Source organism: Pelodiscus sinensis, chromosome 24 (genome assembly GCF_052426305.1).
Source record: "Pelodiscus sinensis isolate ZL-2025 chromosome 24, ASM5242630v1, whole genome shotgun sequence".
NCBI classification, from domain to species: domain Eukaryota; kingdom Metazoa; phylum Chordata; order Testudines; family Trionychidae; genus Pelodiscus; species Pelodiscus sinensis.
In genome coordinates this window covers 8,886,908-8,905,277 of record NC_143075.1, presented here as the reverse complement: position 1 = coordinate 8,905,277, position 18,370 = coordinate 8,886,908, and the positions used below count along the sequence as shown (strand labels likewise).

General features: G+C 53.6%; 1 protein-coding gene across 2 annotated transcripts in view; it reads left to right on the top strand.

Annotated features, from left to right (window-relative positions):
* Positions 1–15,540, top strand: part of VWA1 (von Willebrand factor A domain containing 1) — a 35,595-nt gene extending 20,055 nt beyond the window's left edge. The window contains exons 3-6 of one of the 2 annotated variants that reach the window (XM_006124662.5): positions 8,619–8,897; positions 10,299–10,571; positions 11,581–11,850; positions 13,304–15,540. In XM_006124662.5, coding sequence (XP_006124724.2) covers positions 8,619–8,897; positions 10,299–10,571; positions 11,581–11,850; positions 13,304–13,344 — 863 coding nt within the window. In that variant the 3' untranslated portion in view covers positions 13,345–15,540. The remainder of the gene's footprint in view (positions 1–8,618; positions 8,898–10,298; positions 10,572–11,580; positions 11,851–13,303) is intronic. The other variant, XM_075906422.2, reaches the window with a different exon arrangement.
* The last annotated feature ends 2,830 nt before the right edge of the window (positions 15,541–18,370 follow it).

Genomic DNA, 18,370 nt, shown 5'->3' with positions numbered 1-18,370 from the left:
GGGGAGACAGGTTAGAGCCTGGTGCTGAGTATCCTTAACCCTTTCCACCATCTCCTATTGACACTGCAGTTTTGTCATCCAAGAAAAGCAGTGAGGCCTGCGCCAGCCACCTTCTGCTAGACATCCTTGCCCTGGGCAGTCTGCTTATAGCACGTTGCAAAACCCTGGGTCACTTTTCCCATTGTTAGAAAACCAAGGCTACGTCTATACTGCACCCTTCTTCCGCAAAAGCTTATGCAAATGCAGCACAGAGTAGAATATCACCGCGCTTCATTTGCATAATTAATATGGGGCCGTTTTTGCACAAGAGGCTCTTGCACAAAAAGGAGCTGTACAGATGTCTCCTTTTTGCGCAAAAGCCCCCTCTTGCGCAAGAACCGTTCTTCCTGAAAAAATGAGGAAGAACAGCTCTTGCGCAAGAGCTGTCTACACAGCTCCTTTTTGCGCAAAAGCCTCTTGCGCAAAAATGGCCCCTAATTAATTATGCAAATGAAACGTGGTGATATGCTAATCCGCACTTTATTTGCATAGGCTTTTGCGCAAGAGGGATACACTGTAGACATAGTCTAAGGATGGCAAGTTCAGACATCAGAACAGAAAACCCACCGCGTCTGCAGTGTTGCTGTGGGACGAGCTGGGGTTTCCGGGTGGGGGATCGGGGAGCATGTGCCATGTCTACCACAGCAGTGGCCGGAATGTGCAAAGAGCTGGACAAAGTCCCGCTGGCAAATGGGCCACTTCAGCTCCCCCGAAGCTGGGCGGTGTCATCCCCAGCTCCAAGCGGAAAGCATCCCTAAGTCAGGCCTCTCCACAAGCTGGCGTGACACCAGCTTGCCAACAAGAATACATGCTCTGTTCTTTTGCCTTTGCCCTCCGGCATGTACGCCTCTGCCCCGCACTCAGGCCTAGCTTTGCCTGCATCTGTGAGCTCCAGTCAGGGCTTTTTGATGATTCCAGGATTCTCCCTGACACCTATGACTCTGGGAGCTGGGTCTTGAAGAAAAAGACCAATTATCATCATAACCTTGCGACAGGTGGGCCCAGTGCAGCCCCCTTTGCATTCTCTTCCCCAGAGCAGCGGGTGCCGGGCTGTGCGGGCACAAAGCCATGTGCCAAAGGAGAGAAGGGAGGGCAGCTGGCATGCAGTGCCCGGAGGCTGTGCCAAGCCAGTGGGCAGCATGGGAAAAGGCCTGGCACTGGCATTATCATCATGTGTATCCTGTCCTCATCTCTTGCAACGAGATAGTGAGTTAAAAGGCCTTTTATAGATAGACAAACGAGCTTTGTAATGAGCTTGGCCCGGCTCCTCCCTCCACCCGGGTCCAGGAAGGGGCTCGGTATCATCCCGGCTCATTGCTATAGCCCCCAGGGTGGATCTCAGTGGCCTTAGGTGTGAACAAGAGCATGGGAACAACCCACCACCAGAGGAAATTAAAGGGGCCACACCTCTGCAACGAGACGCATGAGCGTCAGAAGCATCATCTTGGTTTTTAAAGATTTGCTGCGAGATCTAAGCAGGCAACGAATACACCCGGTAAGCTGTTTGGTCTGGGATTCATGCCAGAATTTTAGATCCAAGCCAACATGAAAGCCATTGTTGCGAGGGAGCGAGAGAAAGGGAGTAGATTTATCTTTGGGGCACATGCAGGCTCCCGCTTCCTGGCTTCTAATCCTGCCTCTGCCATGGTCTCTCTCAGTGGCCAAGTGACAGCAGCTTTCTGCCTCAGTTTCCCCACTGATACAATGGTTATGATGATAGCAACTGACCTGCAGTGAGGGGTGCCGGGAAGGTCAGTGAATGCAAGTGGTACCACGGAGTGTGGGTCTGGTTCTGGTCCAGCTTGCTCTGGTGCCAATCAGGAGTAGCCCTGTTGAAGTCAGCGGAGTTGTCCCCGTGCAAAAAGAAAACTGTAAGCAAGAGGAGACTCAGGCTGTGCAAGGAGACTGACCAGTGCAACTTTTGTTTCCCCTGGAGTTACTTCCTCCCCACCACCTTCTCCAGGATTGGTGAGGTTTTGGGCAGCCCCTCTCAACTGCCCCTCACTGCTGTAAATTCGCACCGATGTTCCTTTTCTTGCTTGAACTGACCAAGCTAAATCTGTCAGCCCCTTGTCCATGCTCTGCTCCGGCTGACAGAGCAAGTGTGCAGAATGCTTTCCATGCTGTGCTTCCACCACTGAGATAGAAAGGGTTAAAGTTCGCTAGGCTATTGATCCTGCTCCTTTTGCCAGCTCGAACCCTTACAGCCCGCCACCGGCACCAGGGAAATACCTGCAATTGACAGGTGCAGGGACAACAACAAAGATTGTGGGAAAACAGCTGAGCCACATAACGCAGGCGATGAGGCTGCTTCTAGAGACAGTGGCATTGAAAGAGCCTGGACCGCCTGGATCAGGGTCCACTCCCGCAATGCCTGGGCCTAGAGTGTAACCTTCCTGCCTTCCAGTGCGTCACTCTCCGGCTATGTCTACACTGCGAGTTTTCTCAGCAAAAAATATGCTAATGAGGGACTCATTTGCATGAGTCACAATCTAATTTGCATATTTTCTGCCCATCTCTTTTTGTGCTGGGGTTTTTGCACAAAAACAAGCAGTGTGGACATTTTCTTTTTGTGCAAAACCCCCTTTTTCCGCAAGATCCGAGTATACTGATCTGGCAGAAAAAGGGGTTTTGGCGCAAAAAGAAAACGTCCACACTGCTTGTACACCACCATGTACACCACCACCTCTGTGATTAGGCTGCTAGTGTTAGCTTAAAATGGTGAGAATCCCTGGGTAATGCCAACAGGCAGGAACAAACCTGACATCTCGGGAGTTTAGTGCATGAGTCTTTACAACTTGTGCTATCAGCCAGCTGGGGCTGAGCTAAGGCTGCTGAGCAAACTCTCTTTCTCGCTGTACATGGTCTCAGTGCCTTACACAGGACAGGGAACCACACCCAGCAGGTGTGTGGGTTACACACCCACCTATTATCAAGGGAGTCGGGGAAGAGAATCTGGCTTTCTTCACCTGTGATGTGATCAGAGAATTCTTTTCCGGTGACATGCAGGGCTACCTTAGCGAGCGATCCCTCCCTGCTCACGTCTGATGGGTGACTGCTCTGTCGAAACTGACATGCTTTGGCACCTGCTCTGCTGCAGGATCCTACATGCCCAGTAGCAACAGAAACTGCATCTGGTTCCAGCACAGGGAGAGCCGCACGTCTCAGCTCCCGCAGCCTGCGGCAAAAGCTCCGTGTCCGCGTCCTGCATACATGGTGTTGTCCAGGAACATGACGCCCCTTCTGATAAAGAATAACACCCACCGTGCCTGGCAGGTGCGAGGCCCCACCCTTGAGAGGCAGAATTCAGGCTGTTCTAACTGGCTTTTTGTCTGGTAAAATGGACAACTACTGGCTGGTGAAACTGAGGCTTGGAGTGGAGAAGTGGTTTGCCTGAGGTCAGCCCACAAGCCAGCAGCAGAACTGAGATCTGGGCCCCAGTCCAGCAGACTGCGCTGCGAATAATATTTCCATTGCAGGAGATGAAAGAGCAGCCACTTTCCTGCCACCTTTGCCCTGGGTTCTCTGAGATTCAAGCCATTTCCAGCAAGCCCGTGGCTGTGAAAGATGCTCACCTGTGTCCAATCCTACCTGAGCCGCAAAAAGACACAGAGAGAAAGTCAGGTCCTGGATGGAGGCATGTGTGGTCATCACTGGTGACTGGCAAGCATCAGCCATGATGTATGCCTAGGGAACAACATCCCACGAATCTAACGTTAGTCGTAGATTGGAAACTCGTGTGGTGCTGAATCAAACGAGCCACGTGCCCTGTATCATCATTTAAAGAGATTCACAAACCTGTGCCGCTCTTTTTAGAGGTCAAATCTGAGGAATTGTCCCAGACTGAAGTGTCACTAGAGGAGGTTTTGGAACAAATTGATAATGAAACAGTAACAAGTCCCCGGGACCAGATGGCTTTCACCTAGGAGTTCTGCAAGAACTCAAGTGTGAAATTGCGGAATGCCTCATTGGTTTGTAACCTATCCTTTAAATCAGTTTCTGTTCCTCATGACTGGAGGGGAGCGAATGTGATGCCAATATTTAAAAAGGGCTCTCGAGGTGATCCTGGCAATTACAGACTGGCAAGTCTAACGTCGGTACCGGGCAAATTGGTTGAAACTATAGTAAAGAACAGAATTGTCAGACACAAAGATGAACATAATTTGCTGGGGAAAAGTGCCCATGGTTTCTGTAAAGGGAAGTCATGCCTCACCAATCTACTCGAGTTCTTTGAGGGAGTCAACAAGCATGCGGACAAAGGGGGATCCAGTGGCTATAGCAATCCTGACTGTGGGTCCGGATCTGATCCATGAGACACCTAGTGTGACGGTTATGGCAAAGCAGTGTCTTGGTCAGCTATTCAGTCATGCACCTAAGATACCAGCCATGGGCAGAGGGGCAGCCTTCGCATGGGGCTGTCTTGCACCTCCATGAACTGGTCACTGCTCAGAGGCTGGCCAGCCTGAGAGTGCCCCCTCATAGCCTGGGGGTGGGACAGAGGGGTTCCTAGGCAACGGGGGAAGTAAGGATGCAGATTTAAAATGAACAAAATGAAGTATTTCTTCACACAGCAACAGTCAACCTGTGGAACTCCTTGCCAGAGGATGTTGTGAAGGCCAGGACTTTAACAGGGTTAAAAAAAACCCTAGATAAATTCACAGAGGGTAGGTTCATCAATGGCTATTAGCCAGGATGGGCAGGGCTGGTGTCCCTAACTTCTGTTTGTCAGAAGCTGGGAATGGGTGAATGATTCCCTGTTCTGTTCATTCCTTCTGGGGTAGCTGCCATTGTCGGCAGACAGGACACTGGGCTCGATGGACCTTTGCTCTGACCCAGTGTGGCCGTTCTGATGTTCTCTCTGTGGTTTAGTGGCTGTGCTTTCTGGCCAAGGCTGTTCCAGCTGTGCAGCAGGGCTTGGGGCTTGATATTGTCAGCATTCCACGGGCCAGATGCCCAGCTGATGTAAGACAGGGCAGGGGTGTAGTTTGCCCCACCCGGTTCTCACACAACACCCCTGGGCTCTTCTCAGAGGTGCTTTGTTTCCTTTCCCGGTGCGTTTGGCCTTTGGCAGGGTAGACGTTCATTCCAGCACCTCCAAGTTTCAAAGTGAGCTGGGCCTTTGTGCCTTGTGCCCTTAGGAATCACACTGCAAGGGCCAGTGGGGTGGGGGAGTTATTGCACAGCACTGTGGGAACCAGGGAGGGGCGCTGGGTGCTGCTGGTTTGAAGAGGGGAAGTGAGGGCATGGAATGTGGAATGTTCCTACCCAGCAGGGAGTGCCCATAAACAGCTGGAAGGGGAAACTGAGGCTGTTTTCTAGAGCACATGGGAGCTGGCCTGGGATACCAGCTCTTTAAGGGAGGGTAAGGCTGGGCTTCTGGGTCACATGGGGGCCTGAGATCTGGGCACTGTTCCCAGCTCTGTTGAGGATTTGCTGTGTGCTCTTCGGGAGGTCACGTCACTGCTTGGTGCCTCAGTGCCCCCACCTGTCTGTGTTGGACAGGGATGTGTGTGAAGCGTTTCTAGCTGGAGATGGAAGATGCTGTAGCAGTGCGTCAAGAGAGCCCTTTGCTTCCCTGGCAGCTCCCTCAAAGGGACTCAGAGCTCTTCTTTCCAACCCTGGCAAAGGAAGCCTCACAGCCTCCGTACATGTCACTTTCCCCTGGAGCTGGAGACTGGACCAAGGAGTCCCGGCTTCCAATCGCCTGCTCTAACCATCAGGTCATCCTCCCCTGAGCACTGGGAACAGAACCCACAGGGGTCACCTCCTCTAACCACTAGGCAGGGGAAAGTTTGTATTTTCTCACTCATGGAAATCCCCATTTCCCACCCAAGATCTGCTTTGGCCGGCTCCTCTGTGATACAGGCCACACTGCCGCTCCTGGATGTTGGCTGTAATGCCTAGATAAACCCCCGCTGGAGAAGGGGAACCCTGAGTGGCCAGGGCAGAAGGGCATCACTGCTCTCTGGTTTAGAAGGAGGCTAGCTCTGGAAAGCGGGCCCCCCCAGCCGCTCTAAGAAGAGGGCAGGATGACTTGACATTCTTCAACTCCTTCTCTAGGGCCTGAGCCAAGCCCACAGCAGCTTCAGGTATCCAGGGGCAAACCCAGACTCCTGTCTGGGGGTGGCATAGGAGCTACAGGGATCGGAAAGCAAATCAAGGGGAGTCACGCACCCAGGCAGAATACGGGGCAAACCTGCTACAGAGCCTGGCTTCCTGGGGAGGCTTGCGTCTGTGCAGCCCTGGCATGATGGGGCCCGATCCCGACTGCGGGCCCCGTTCTGATCCATGAGACACTGTGATGGGGCGTCTGCCCCGCACTGGCCCCATAGGGGTTAAAACCCAGTCCTGGCAGAGGGCTGAGAGCGTGGAGAAGCAGCTGAGGCAGATACGGCCAATTAGGTCCCAGCTGGGGCTGTATAAAAGAGGGCTCCTGGCAGCAGGAGAACACTCATTCTTGCTCCAGCTGTGGAGTTGGAGGGACCTAGTTGCTAGGGAAGCTGGAGGCTTCCTGAGACAGGGCAGAGCTGGGGAGGCCGCAATGCCTGAGAGTACTAGGGCTGCAGGGAGGACAGCAGATCCACCCCCCCCCCCCCCCCGCCCCATGCTGGGTTGCCATTTCAGATGAGGCTGGCCTCTGAGGTAAGGGGCTAGATCGGGGTCGGCAACCTTTCCGAAGTGGCGCACTGAGATTTAACCCTCCGGCCCTGGGCTGTGCTGCTCTCCTTGGGGGGGGGGGCTCTTGGTTTCCTGGGCTCTGCTCTGACTTTTCTTGTGGGGAGGGGAGGAGCAGTGCACGTTTTCCCTGGATGTGGCATGGAGCCTCAGGGCTTCCCCCCCACCCCCAGGAAGCTGGCATTGGCTCCAGTCTTGTGGGGGGCGTAATGCTGGACTGCCAGCACGGGGTGGGGTCAGGGTGGCTGGGGGGTTTCAAGGAAATGACCCAGGCAGGAATGGGTGGGTGACTCATGGGTGTCCCACCCTTCTGGGAGTGGCATCCCCTGGGGATCTGGTCCATGGTGCCTTTACCTTTCTGCCAGGAGCCAACATGGCTTTGGGGTAGGGGGAGCCCCCCACACGTGTATTTTCCTCTCCCCTCGGCTGCCCCCGGAGCCTGGGCAGCATTGTGCTCTCTAGCGCAGTGGTTCTCAAACTTTTTGGTCTGTGGAACACCTGGCTCCGTGCAAACCTTTCCGCAGACTTCCAGTTGCTAATGGAAACTCACTGTTAATTACATAATTATGCCTGAGCCATTTTGCTAGTGCTGCAGCTAGGGAGAATGGTAAATCATTAAACAGATTACACGTTTTAACTTTCTTATGTTAGTTTATCAAACTTTATTTTAAATGAAGTCAAATATTAATTTATATCCCACAAAAGGTTTCAATGTTTTCTTTATGTATGGCAGGGGTGGAGAACTATCAGGCTATGTCTACACTTGCGGCTTCTTGCACAAGTAATATGCAAATGAGGCTAAGCGTGGAATATTGCTGAGCCTCATTTGCATACCTAATGAGCCACCATTTTTTCAGAAGAGACTCTTGCGTAAGAAGGAGCATCTACACTGCCCCTTCTTGCGCAAGAAAAACCCTCTTGTGCAATGCCATTACACCTATTACTTTTCAGGAAGAACGGCATTGTGCAAGAGGGTTTTTCTTGTGCAAGAAGGGGCAGTGTAGATGCTCCTTCTTGCGCAAGAGCCTCTTCTGAAAAAAAATGAGGCTTGACAATATTCCATGCTTAGCCTCATTTGCATATTACTCGAGCAAGAATCCACGAGTGTAGACAATAGCCTCAACGGGGAACTGCATAAGTGAGAAGAAAAAAACTACTCCAATCCCCCTCTCCCCCCACCCCCAGCATGATCCCATCTCACTCCAATTCCCCCATTAACTCCTCGACCCGCACTCCTCCGGTCAGGAGCTTGGGGCGGGAATGGGGGCGGTTCTGAGCACAGCCCCAGTGGGACAGGTGTCCCCATCGTGCCCGTTTGGCCTCAGTGCAGGCCTGGCCCCACAGCTGAGCCCTGTGCCAGTTTTTGGGGTGTGGTTTCTGCTGCCATCTGGTGGTTGTTGGAGAGAGATGCACTCGCTTTACAAGCCTGGCCCTGGTGCTCTGAGGATGACAAAGGGTATAATGGGGTGTTCTTCAGACTTGATTCTCCAGTGTTTCCCCTGCATCCCCACATGCCCAGACCTCCCTGCTGTTTGCACTTGCTTTGGGGGAAAGGCATTGTTGTGCTCCAGAATCTTTAAAAAAGGGATTGGTTCATGGCAGCCTGGTTCTCGCCTGCTGCACTGTGTTGCTGTGAGCAGCTAAACAGCTGCCCTGTTCCACCCCAGAAGTGGCTGCATTGCAACAGGGGGTGAGCTGAGCCTTGTGTAGAGTTAGCACTGAGGTGTCTAGTGCTCCTTGTGTGAGAGGCGAACCCCCGCTATTTGGGGGTGATAAATGCTCACCTGCCTCATGAGGCGGCTGCTGCCGACGTGAAGGGAGGGAGCTGTTTTCACGGGCATAGCGATGTCTCTGCTCACAGCAGGATCCTCCAGTGAGCACTTCTTGCTGTTTTTTCCCACCAGATGTTATCCGAGCCAAGCGGCTCCGTGCCGTGGACATTACCTCCAGCAGCTTCCGTCTGACCTGGCCCAGGCTCCTCTCCAACGACATCGGCTACTACGTGCTGGAATATGCCCCCACGGACGACCCGGGGAGGAAGTTGGTGAAGCAAGTGTCTGGAGATCACACCAGTCTCCTCCTGAGCAATCTCTCGCCAGAAACCACCTATGAGGTCGTGCTCATTCCAGAGTCCAACGTGCACTATATCCCTCCGCAGACCACCCGGGTCACCACGCTGGAAGGTAGGACAATTCTGCACGCGACAGGCAGCGCAGGTCTCTGCCCAGACCTGACAGCCGAGGCATGGCTTTGAGAGAGGCCCTCTAGCTCAGCCATGCGGCAGGGGTGTGATCTGCAGGAATCACTCGGTGGCATTTTCTGGTCTGGATTATGCAGGATTAGGCAGCCCCCTTATGTCTTCTGGCTTAAAATCTCTGCAGATTTGGAGGGGAAGATTGGAGGATGATCCCGTCCATCCAGTTCTGTTCACTGTAGGAGACAGAATGCTGGGCTAGATGGACCATTGGTCTGGCCCAGTGTGGCCGTTCTTATGTATCTAGGAAAAAAACCCAGAATTTAGTGGGCAACTGGAACTTGTCTTGGTCTCCCTGGCTTAACCACTGCCAATCGGCGGATCCCGGCAAGGTCAAGAGAAGCAAAGCACACGCAGGTGGAAAGAGCTCCATAAACCCGCTCTCCCAGCATGTACTTTCTGGCTCTCACAGTGTGACAACCCGTGCATGTGTAGCAGCACCCCCTGGGATGCAGGGTGTTAGTGGGGAAGGAACCTGGCATTGCCGCTCCTGCCGGATCTAAAACTCCAGTGTCTGACCTAAGGCCATAGCAGGCTTCTCATCCTCCACAGGGTGCTGCACTGCTCCCTGGGAGCTGGCCGAGGACAGCCCATGCCCACACCCTGAGCACCAGCCTCCTGCCCCAGCCCTGAGCCTCTCCAACCACAGAGCCCTTCCTACCCTCCAAACGCCTCATCTCCAGCCCACCCCAGAGCCTGCACCCTCCCCGAAACCCACCCCCACCCCAGAGCTTCCTCTCACACCCGGAACCCTTCCTTCCCCCAGCCTGGAACCTCCCATTATGCCCCTCCTCCTACCCCACCCCACCCCACCCCACCCCAGAGCCTGCACACCCAGATGGAGCCTTCTTCCCCCCCGCCACCTCATCACCCCCCTCCTGGTCCCACTCCAAAGCCCTCACTCTGGTCAAAAGACACAATTACACTGGGTCGTCGGCACCAACCATTTTCTTCAACTGGGTCATGAGGAAAAACGTTTGAAACCGGCGGCCCTAGCCGTGACGTGACGTGGACTCAGTGACCACTACAGGGTGACATTGTCAACAGGCCTGCTTGCGTCCAGGAGCTGTGAGCAGAAGCTGACCCATTTGAGGGCGAAGGGCTGGCCATGCAGCAAGCTAATACCCTGGGGAAGCCTTTTGAGTTAGAGCAGGGTTGGGTTGCGTTGACGTGTCTGACTAGGGAACCGCCCCTCCCTCCCCGGACTCTAGTGGCTTCCACCTCCAAGACGGCAAATAGGCCCTTGACTTATTTAAGCTGCTCTGGATGCAGACAGCTCTGCTGCCGTGAGTCCCGCCAACCTACGCCTTCCTTCCCCTCCTCCCTGCAGAGGAAATCAGCCCGGCTCGGGTTCTCATCTCGGAGTCCAGGCCACACAGCTTCCGCGTGAGCTGGGCCCCCACGCCGGACAGCGTGGGGAGCTACCAAGTCCTGTACGGGCCACTGCCGGGCAATTCGGCCCAGCTGCTGGAAGTGGACGGGACACACAACAGCACGGTCGTGGAGAACCTGGCGCCCAACACCACCTACTTGGTGACGGTGACAGCCATCTACAAATCGGGGAAGGAGAAAGCCCTGTCGGCCAAAGCTTGTACACAGGCAGGTAAGTGAGCGGGACCCTGTTCTGGCAGCAAACCACCATCCCCTGGCACGGGGTTGAACGGAACAGAGGCTGGTCGTGTTACCTGCGCTCTGTCATCAAAGTGGCAACCTGGGGTCCCTCCAGAACATGGCCGCCTCGTTGGCCAAAGCAGACACTGTGGGGGAAACCCTTCTCCCACCCATCGCCTGTGCAAACAAAGCCAACGCCCCTCTGCAAGGGGGCGCCTCGGTGAAAGGACTCCAGCAAGAGAGCAGGTCGGCCAGCCCAGCTAGCAGGGGCCTGAGGTAGGGTGTGGCAGGGGGCCGGTGCAGGGAACGAAGAGCGAGAGCCATAGAATATGGCAGGGCGACAGCACATAGGACTGGTGAAAATTCAACAGTAGGTTTGTGACAAATCGCCCCGTGGCCCCTTACGGAGTCAAGCCCCCCGGAGCATCACAAGCAGCACTGGCTTGGTAGATGCCAGAGACCCCAAGGCCGATGCTGTTGTCCTCTCCTTCCCTGTGGCCTGTGTCTTGGAGCCCGGAGGGATGGAGGGCATGAGCCCCCTCAGGCACTTGGCCAAAACTCCCACACCAGTGTGGTGGGAGTAACTGGGCTGGAAGCTCATGAAGAGGGTGTCTTGTGTCGGGGGCACCCGCAAAGGGAATGTAGCTGGTCAGAGTTGGCGAAATCCGGCCAGATTTACCCCAAATGGATCCGGAGTGAGCAGTGGCAGGGAGCTGACTTGGGGCCGGTTTGCGTGGGCGGGGGTCCGTGTTGCCCAGACTGCTTTGTGTCCGTGTCAGAGCGGAGGCTGAGGACTGAATGGGCCCTGGAAAGGGAACCATCCCCTCCTGCCTGGAGGAGGCCCCCCCGCAGGGCATGGGGAGCCATGCAAAGGGAGTCCAGCTACTGCTCAAGAGCTGTCAACTCCACCCCTTCCCGGTGCCAGAAATGGGCCCGGAAGGAGGGATGACCCTGAGTGGCTGGGCTCCTCTAACCTGCTCTTCCTCCCACCCCCTGGCCAGAGATCTCCAGGGTGAGGCATCTGCGCTTCGAGGACATGGGCCCCAACACCCTGAAGGCCTCCTGGGACTCCGCCGACGGGCCAGTCCTCGGCTACCGAGTGAGGTGCCGGCGGCAGACGGGCCCCTCCTCGCTCCTCAGCGTCTCGCCGCAGATCCACAGCGTGCTGCTGACTGACCTGGCCTCGGGCACTGCCAACAAAGTGTGCGTGAAGCCCGTGTACAGGAGCCAGCCGGGGAAGGGGCTGTGCCGCATGGTGCACATGCAGCCTGGTGAGTCGGCGAGAGGGCAGTGCCGGGGGGAAGGGCTTTGTGAGGGGAGGAGGAAGTGCCATGCTGGCCACTGGTGCCCCTGCATAATGAACCCAAGAGGAAGAGCAAGCCCAAACGCCCGGCCCACCTGCCTCTAGTGGCACTGGCTACTCTGGCATGACAGCGTATTTGGAGCCCGGGGCAGAAGTAGTCTGATTTCGAGGTGCTCGGATCCTGCCCCGTTGCAGAACCTCAGCACCTGTGAAAGTCAGACGCTGCATCCCAGGGGGCTGGTTGGGCAGGATTCTGGCTTGGGATGTGCAGGAGGGGGCCCTGGGGAGATGTCTCCTCTTTCGATCCGGTTTACACCGGACTCCGTGTGAGAAGCGCTGTGGGCCGGGAGGCGGATTCGCTCTGGCTCCCAGGCGGGGGAGCTCTGTTTTAACGGTGCGTTGGGCTCCCTGCCTGTGGGCACTGAGTGCTGCGACAGCGCTGAGGCCTTTCAGAGGTAACCAGCGTGGCTTTGCCCGGCTTTTCCGAGGCGCGTGCTCCTCACTCTGAGAATCCGGCTCCTTTGAGGAGGGGAGTCCCATAAAAATGGAGGTGCCCAAATCGGAGGCTGCTGACATGTTGATCCCAGAATCCTCCTTCTGTTCTTAGCGAGCCCCATCCAGAGCCCTTGAAGTCAGCAATGGAGCCAGCTTTCACTGCCGTTACAATGCTCTTGTGCGGGGAGCGGGGGACAGGATGGCTTGAACATCCGATTGGCTGCTTTGACCTCACCCAGCTGCCTGTGGTCCCCCTGCCTTGACGGAAGAGAAGCCAGCGGGGAGGCAGCAGCAGGGCGGGAGAAAGTCCAGGGATGCCTCTATGGGAGAAGCAGCGGGTGCGCTGGCAGAGCTGGCGCCAGGGGGAAGTCATGGGTGGTGACGACTCTCCAGAGCAGAGTCACAGGGAGAGGCTGAGTTGAGAGGAGCTTGGAAGGTGAAAACCGACGTGGTCCAGGGGGGAGAGCAGCAGCCAGGGGAGACTGGTGCCTGCAGGGGGAGGGCTGTAGCGTGACCACCCAGAGGGGCAGGGAGGGGCCACGTGGGGGCACCCCCCAAGTGCTGCTGTAAGTCACCTCTGGTGGCAGCAGCGAGATTCAAAGAGGAGGTGATGCTGTGCGTGACAGGAAAGGAAGCGGATCCAAGTTGAATGGCTGGGGGTGGGGGCGTGATGGGGAAGAAGTGGCGGAAGTTGAGAGAGGAGAAGGGGCAGGCTGGGAGAAGCGCTGTGCTGTGTGGACAGAGGAAAGGTCAGAGTTTGGACTCTGCCCGGCTAGGCAAGGCCAGGGAGAGGGTAGAAAGAAATTCCCACCCACCCCCCACCGGTAAAGGCCTGAGTGATGGTGGAGCTGTGGCGTGAGAGGCGAGGGCTCTCCTGAGAGGCTCAGACAGGCCGCTCTGACCTTTGTCCTGTATGCCCTTTCCAGGGACAGAAGCACAAGGATACAAGCACAGACAGAGAGCGTGAGGGACGCTGGACTGAGCCGTTCCCTTTCACACGAGGGGACAGGACTGGACAAGGAAGAATGGGGAGACCTTGCAGATCGGCTCCCATCCTGCATTTCCCCTTGATGTGTGTGATTCCCTCTAAGCTCCTGAACTGCTACGTGCCACCCCCAGCTTAGAAAATAGCTTGGCTGGCTGGAGCAAGAAGACGGGCGGATGGATTCCAGCCATGCAATGGGAGCAGGTTAAAAATTGTGCTTCCTTCTGCGTTACCCTTTCCTGTACTCCTTCCCCTGAAAAATAGCGACAGAAGGGCCAAGTGGGAAATCTTTACTGTTGTTTGCTTCCTCTTTTGTTATTTATTCGCTGTCTTGTTGGGGCTTTTGCAGAGAATAAATCCCTTCCCGACACCTTACAGTAAGTGCACCGGTCTTGCACTGATCACAAGAGTCCGGGAGCCAAACTTAGCTCTGTGGTATAACTCCACTGAAGCTACTGGACCAGGGTGAATTGTGGCCTATGAGTCAGTGGATCTAGGAGGCAGATTTAGGGACTAGCATGACTACAAAGAGTCAATTCACCTAACGAATAGAGCCTTCCACCCAAACGTCCCATGATGTTCAACAAGCCTCACAACAGGGCTCCTGTCATCCATACCTGCAATGCAGCCCCTTCTGATGTGGGAAGACGACGACGACGATAAAGGCACTTAGAACATGCAGGGACAATCCAGCTAGAAGAATCGCTTGGGGAGAAGAGGGACAACGAGAGGCAAGAACCCATCTAGAGTTTGGCCAGGACATGTCAACTCCCTGACTCTAATGAAGTGCCCTGGGGTGTTTAATAACCACAGCCTGGTCACACCTTAGGGCTGTGACTCTCTCAGAAGACTGGCAGTCTTGGTCTGATTAACTCCCAGGAATGGAGTGGCAGGGTTGTTCCAGGTCACGGTGAACGTGCACAGGCAGAACTGTGTGAAGGAAGCTTGCACAGGACTTGTCTTATCAACACTGCTTCAATCTGTCAGTTACAGGGATACTAAATTCCCCCCTCCCCCTCCCACACGCCCACACACCCCAAGTCTGCTCAGAAATGAAGAGATTTCAGCAAATCCTGCTCTTCCCCTCACCCCTACTGCTGGTACCAGGTTACACCCTTTTCTGCCTTCTGTGGGGATCAAGTGGTGTGTAAGAGGCACAGTAAGGCCAGCTCAGGTCGGTCTCTCACACACACACACAACATGGTTGGGCTAGCTGGGCTCCGCAGGTGGAAGACCCAGAATGACCTGGAGACGGGAGATTAATTTACTCTCATGTCCTGAGACACGTCCCATTGAGTGGGTTGGAGTCCCATCAGCAGAGCAATATGGGGAACCTCTCAGAACCTGCCTGTTCGCACTCCCCTAGACCATCATCAGGAGCCTTCCCCCACCATCCTAGTCACATCGAGAACTTTTTCGTACTGCGGCTGCCCTGCATGTAAAGGAGATGGCTGCGGGAGGCGCACTGCTTAGCTGTCCTCTCGCCCCCCCAGGCTGGGCCCTGCTGCCTTCTCGGGATGGGAAAGTGCGTATGTGGAAATGAGGCTGCGGATCTTTTTAGTACCTAATGAAAATGCCATTTGGGAGGTGCAGTTCCCCCCGCCAGGGCATGGGAGTGAAGGAAATGTACATACTGCTCGGGGAGCGAGGGCACAGCACCAACACGCATGTATTCCCCTAGAAGCGTGTGCTCTGTTCAGTGTCCATTGCTTATTTACCCTGCATGTGAAGCATTTTAGTAGCCATCCCCTGTGTCTGGGAAGCCATGTGCTAAAGCCTGCAAGCTCACCGTGGGCCTGATTCTGCACCATCCGGGAGCGTTGTCGTTGTCTTGATTGGATGTAATATATGGCCCTCTGATTAGGTGGCGTACATGGGGCAGTCCCCATGACCAAAGATGACAGTCATCCCTTGACCCCTGCCAGGTAGCTTCCAGAGCCTGTACTCTCTTTGTGGAGGTGTGTGTGTATTTGACTAACATTAACATTAAGGGCAAGATGCAGCCTTCTGAATCTTTCACACAATAAGATATACAAGCATCTTGCTAGTTTTTGCTGTAAGATGAAGATTGGTTAATACTGCATAACTCCCTGGCATAACTTACTATACATTAGGATTGCCTTCCCTCTATTGTAATGTGTCCTTTTGAAGACAGTAAATTCAATATACAACACAAGATCTGTTGAGTTGGAATGATTCTTTCCTGCTGGCAAAGCTGCTAAAGGTAATTTTTGCTCTGATGAGAGGCGCTTGCGGAAAACCTGGTATTCGTTTTAATTATAAGTGACTCTATATAATTGTTCACATGCCACCATGGTCAGTGGCTGTGGCAAGAATTGATGAAGGAGATACTCAAAGTGTACAGTTTTAGGGAGACTCTCTTTATATACATTGGTTAAGGAATATATAGAACTGAATAAAAAGTACCATTAAAATATGTGTCCAACATGTATCATAGCCAAGCTCATGTTGTTTGAGAATCCTCAGTTGCTGTAAATCAAAATCGCATCAGTGGAGTTTCTGATTTATAGCAGCTAAGAATCTGGCTCCTTTCCTTTGCAATTGTAGGATTTGTGTGTGTTTTATATCCCCAAGATGAATGGTTTTTTAGCAGGATTTCTCGCATGCTGGTGTATTAGAAATACCTAGATAAGATTCACAATAATGTTGACTATTTCTGTCACTGCCACAAGGGTAGGTTATAAAGCACGCTACAGGTCTTAAGTTTTTTTCCCCATTGTCCTTTGTGACATCTTTGGCTTTATTTTAACTTCCGTGACACAGCCTGTGTACAGTTTAGGTGTAGATTTAAAAGGCAAATGTGAATGAGCCAGTGTTCTGTTCTTGGAATAATGCCTCCAGGAATGTACATGGCTTTAAAAAAAGCAGGAAAGTAAATGCCTTTTGCAATCATAAAAAATGGGCCTTAGCAGATAGGATCGTGACAGCAGTGCCTGTGAACCTCAAACATTCAGCCAGGCTGGGTGGGTTGCAGTAGTTGAAACTTAAACACTTGGGAATGAAATCCTTGTGGTTTTAGGGTGTCAGCCAAGCTTCTGAGGAGGTTGGAAAGGAACTTCTGCTACGAGCAGGCTAGTCCACTAGTGCCCATTCGGGGGTCCTTCCACCTTCCTCTGAAGTCCCTGGTGCTGGCGCCTGCACTAGCTGGGACCACTGGTGGGACCTGGCACAGGTTCCCCAGCCTACCTTGGTGGAGGCATAGTAAGTCTTCAGAATATTGCCTGCCAGTCAGGTACTTGCTTCATTGGGAAAGGGAGTGTAACCCTTCCAATCTAGTTCCCTTGTTACCTATGCTGGGCTAGCTGCCCTTAGCAGTTCTCTGCTGGAAAAGCCCGTGTATTTGGCCCCAGCTGCAGAGTTTAGCTCTGTTTGGTTTTGTTCTCCTAACTCATAACAAGCCTTGCTGCTGTTCCAGGGTGAAGAATTCTGCTTGCAGCTTCTTTCTGCAACAGCCCAGGCTCAAACATACTCCAGCATGAAGCTGCACTCTGGCTTATGTGGTTGAGCAATTGGGTCCAAGCAGCAGGGAGGCCCTGTTTGCTCAGAGCTGCAGGTGCCCAGAGGGCTACTGAAGTCAGTACTAAGCTGGGATAAATTGCACTTTTGACTTCAATGGCGCTTTAAGGGGCTGTGGGAGGGTGTTTGTCATGGATATGGCTCTGTGGGGTATAAAAGCTAGGCCAGTTTCCCCAGGCCCGAGGAGAAGCATTCAGCCTGCCAGGAAAGTGCTCTGACAACGTGAGGAATGAAAGGCTCCCGAGAGCAATGGAGTTTTGTTCAGGGCTTCCCTTTTCCCGGGTGCACTCTCCTGCAGCACTGCGAGTCCTTGCCATAAGCTGAAGTCAATGTTTCTGCATGCTGATGGGGAAGCAGCTACCTGCGCTGCAGCCAGAGGGGGCTGGATGGCTTGTTTCCAGCACTCTGCCATGAAGAAGTTTATTAAATCCCAGCCTTTAAAATCTCCTGAGGAACCAGAGCAGCAGGTAACCAACATTTGCAGTTGCCCTGAAAATGAGAGTGCTGCCGAACAAGTGGCTTCTGCCTTGGGGGAGCTTCCTCTCCTTTATCACCACCAAACTGCATGATTGCAGAGGATGGGGGGGGGGGGGGGGAAGGGAGACACCATTGTTTGCAAATGGACAGCACAGCCCTGGGAGAAAATGGGCTCAATCCAATGCAACAGCAGCAACTGCAGGGGAAAAGGAGAAGAGAAAATTTCTTGGGCTCGTAAAGCTTGCAGGGAGAACCTTAGGCTCAGCTGAACATATGAGAAGAGAATCTTCTTTAATTCAATGCACACTGCAACCACATTTTCTCTAGCAGTAAATACAGTACTCCTTTGACTCTGCATGTAAATTATAATCCACCATCACTTACCTAAAAAGGGCCCACCCGTCCCCCTTCTGATACCACTGGTTTATTACAAAGCAGAAGGGACAGCACTTGATTTTTTCCAATCCTGCATTCAGTTTCCCATGTTGGTAGGAAGAAAATTCTGGCTTTGAGTTCCATGCTGTGAATGTTGGATTTGGAGTAAACAGGGCAAAAATCTATGTTAAGTGAATGCAGCTACAGGAGATGCACAGGGGTAAATGGGTGTAGACTACAGCTGAATGTTGCTGGTCACTTGTGACCACATTTGCACGTTAGGTGATTTAGTGTAAGCCATAAATGTTACGATTCTTTGGAACAGAGAACAGTGTATGTGAGCTGGATGGGACTGCAAAGGTTTCAGGAGCATTTGAGCTCTCATATTCCATGGGAATTCAATGGGAGTGGAATTAGGGATGTTAAATATTGGTTAGTTGAATAGTCGAGCAACCTCATGAATTCTTATCAGTTAGTCGGCTCGTCTATAGTCCCCAGGGGCGGGGCCAGCAGCAGCGTGGGGTGCCAGGTGGGAGTTAGTCTGTGAGGGGACCCAGTTTAAAAACCCGCTCCCCTTGTAGACCAGCTGCTTGTCGCCCTATACTGCTGCCTCTGATAA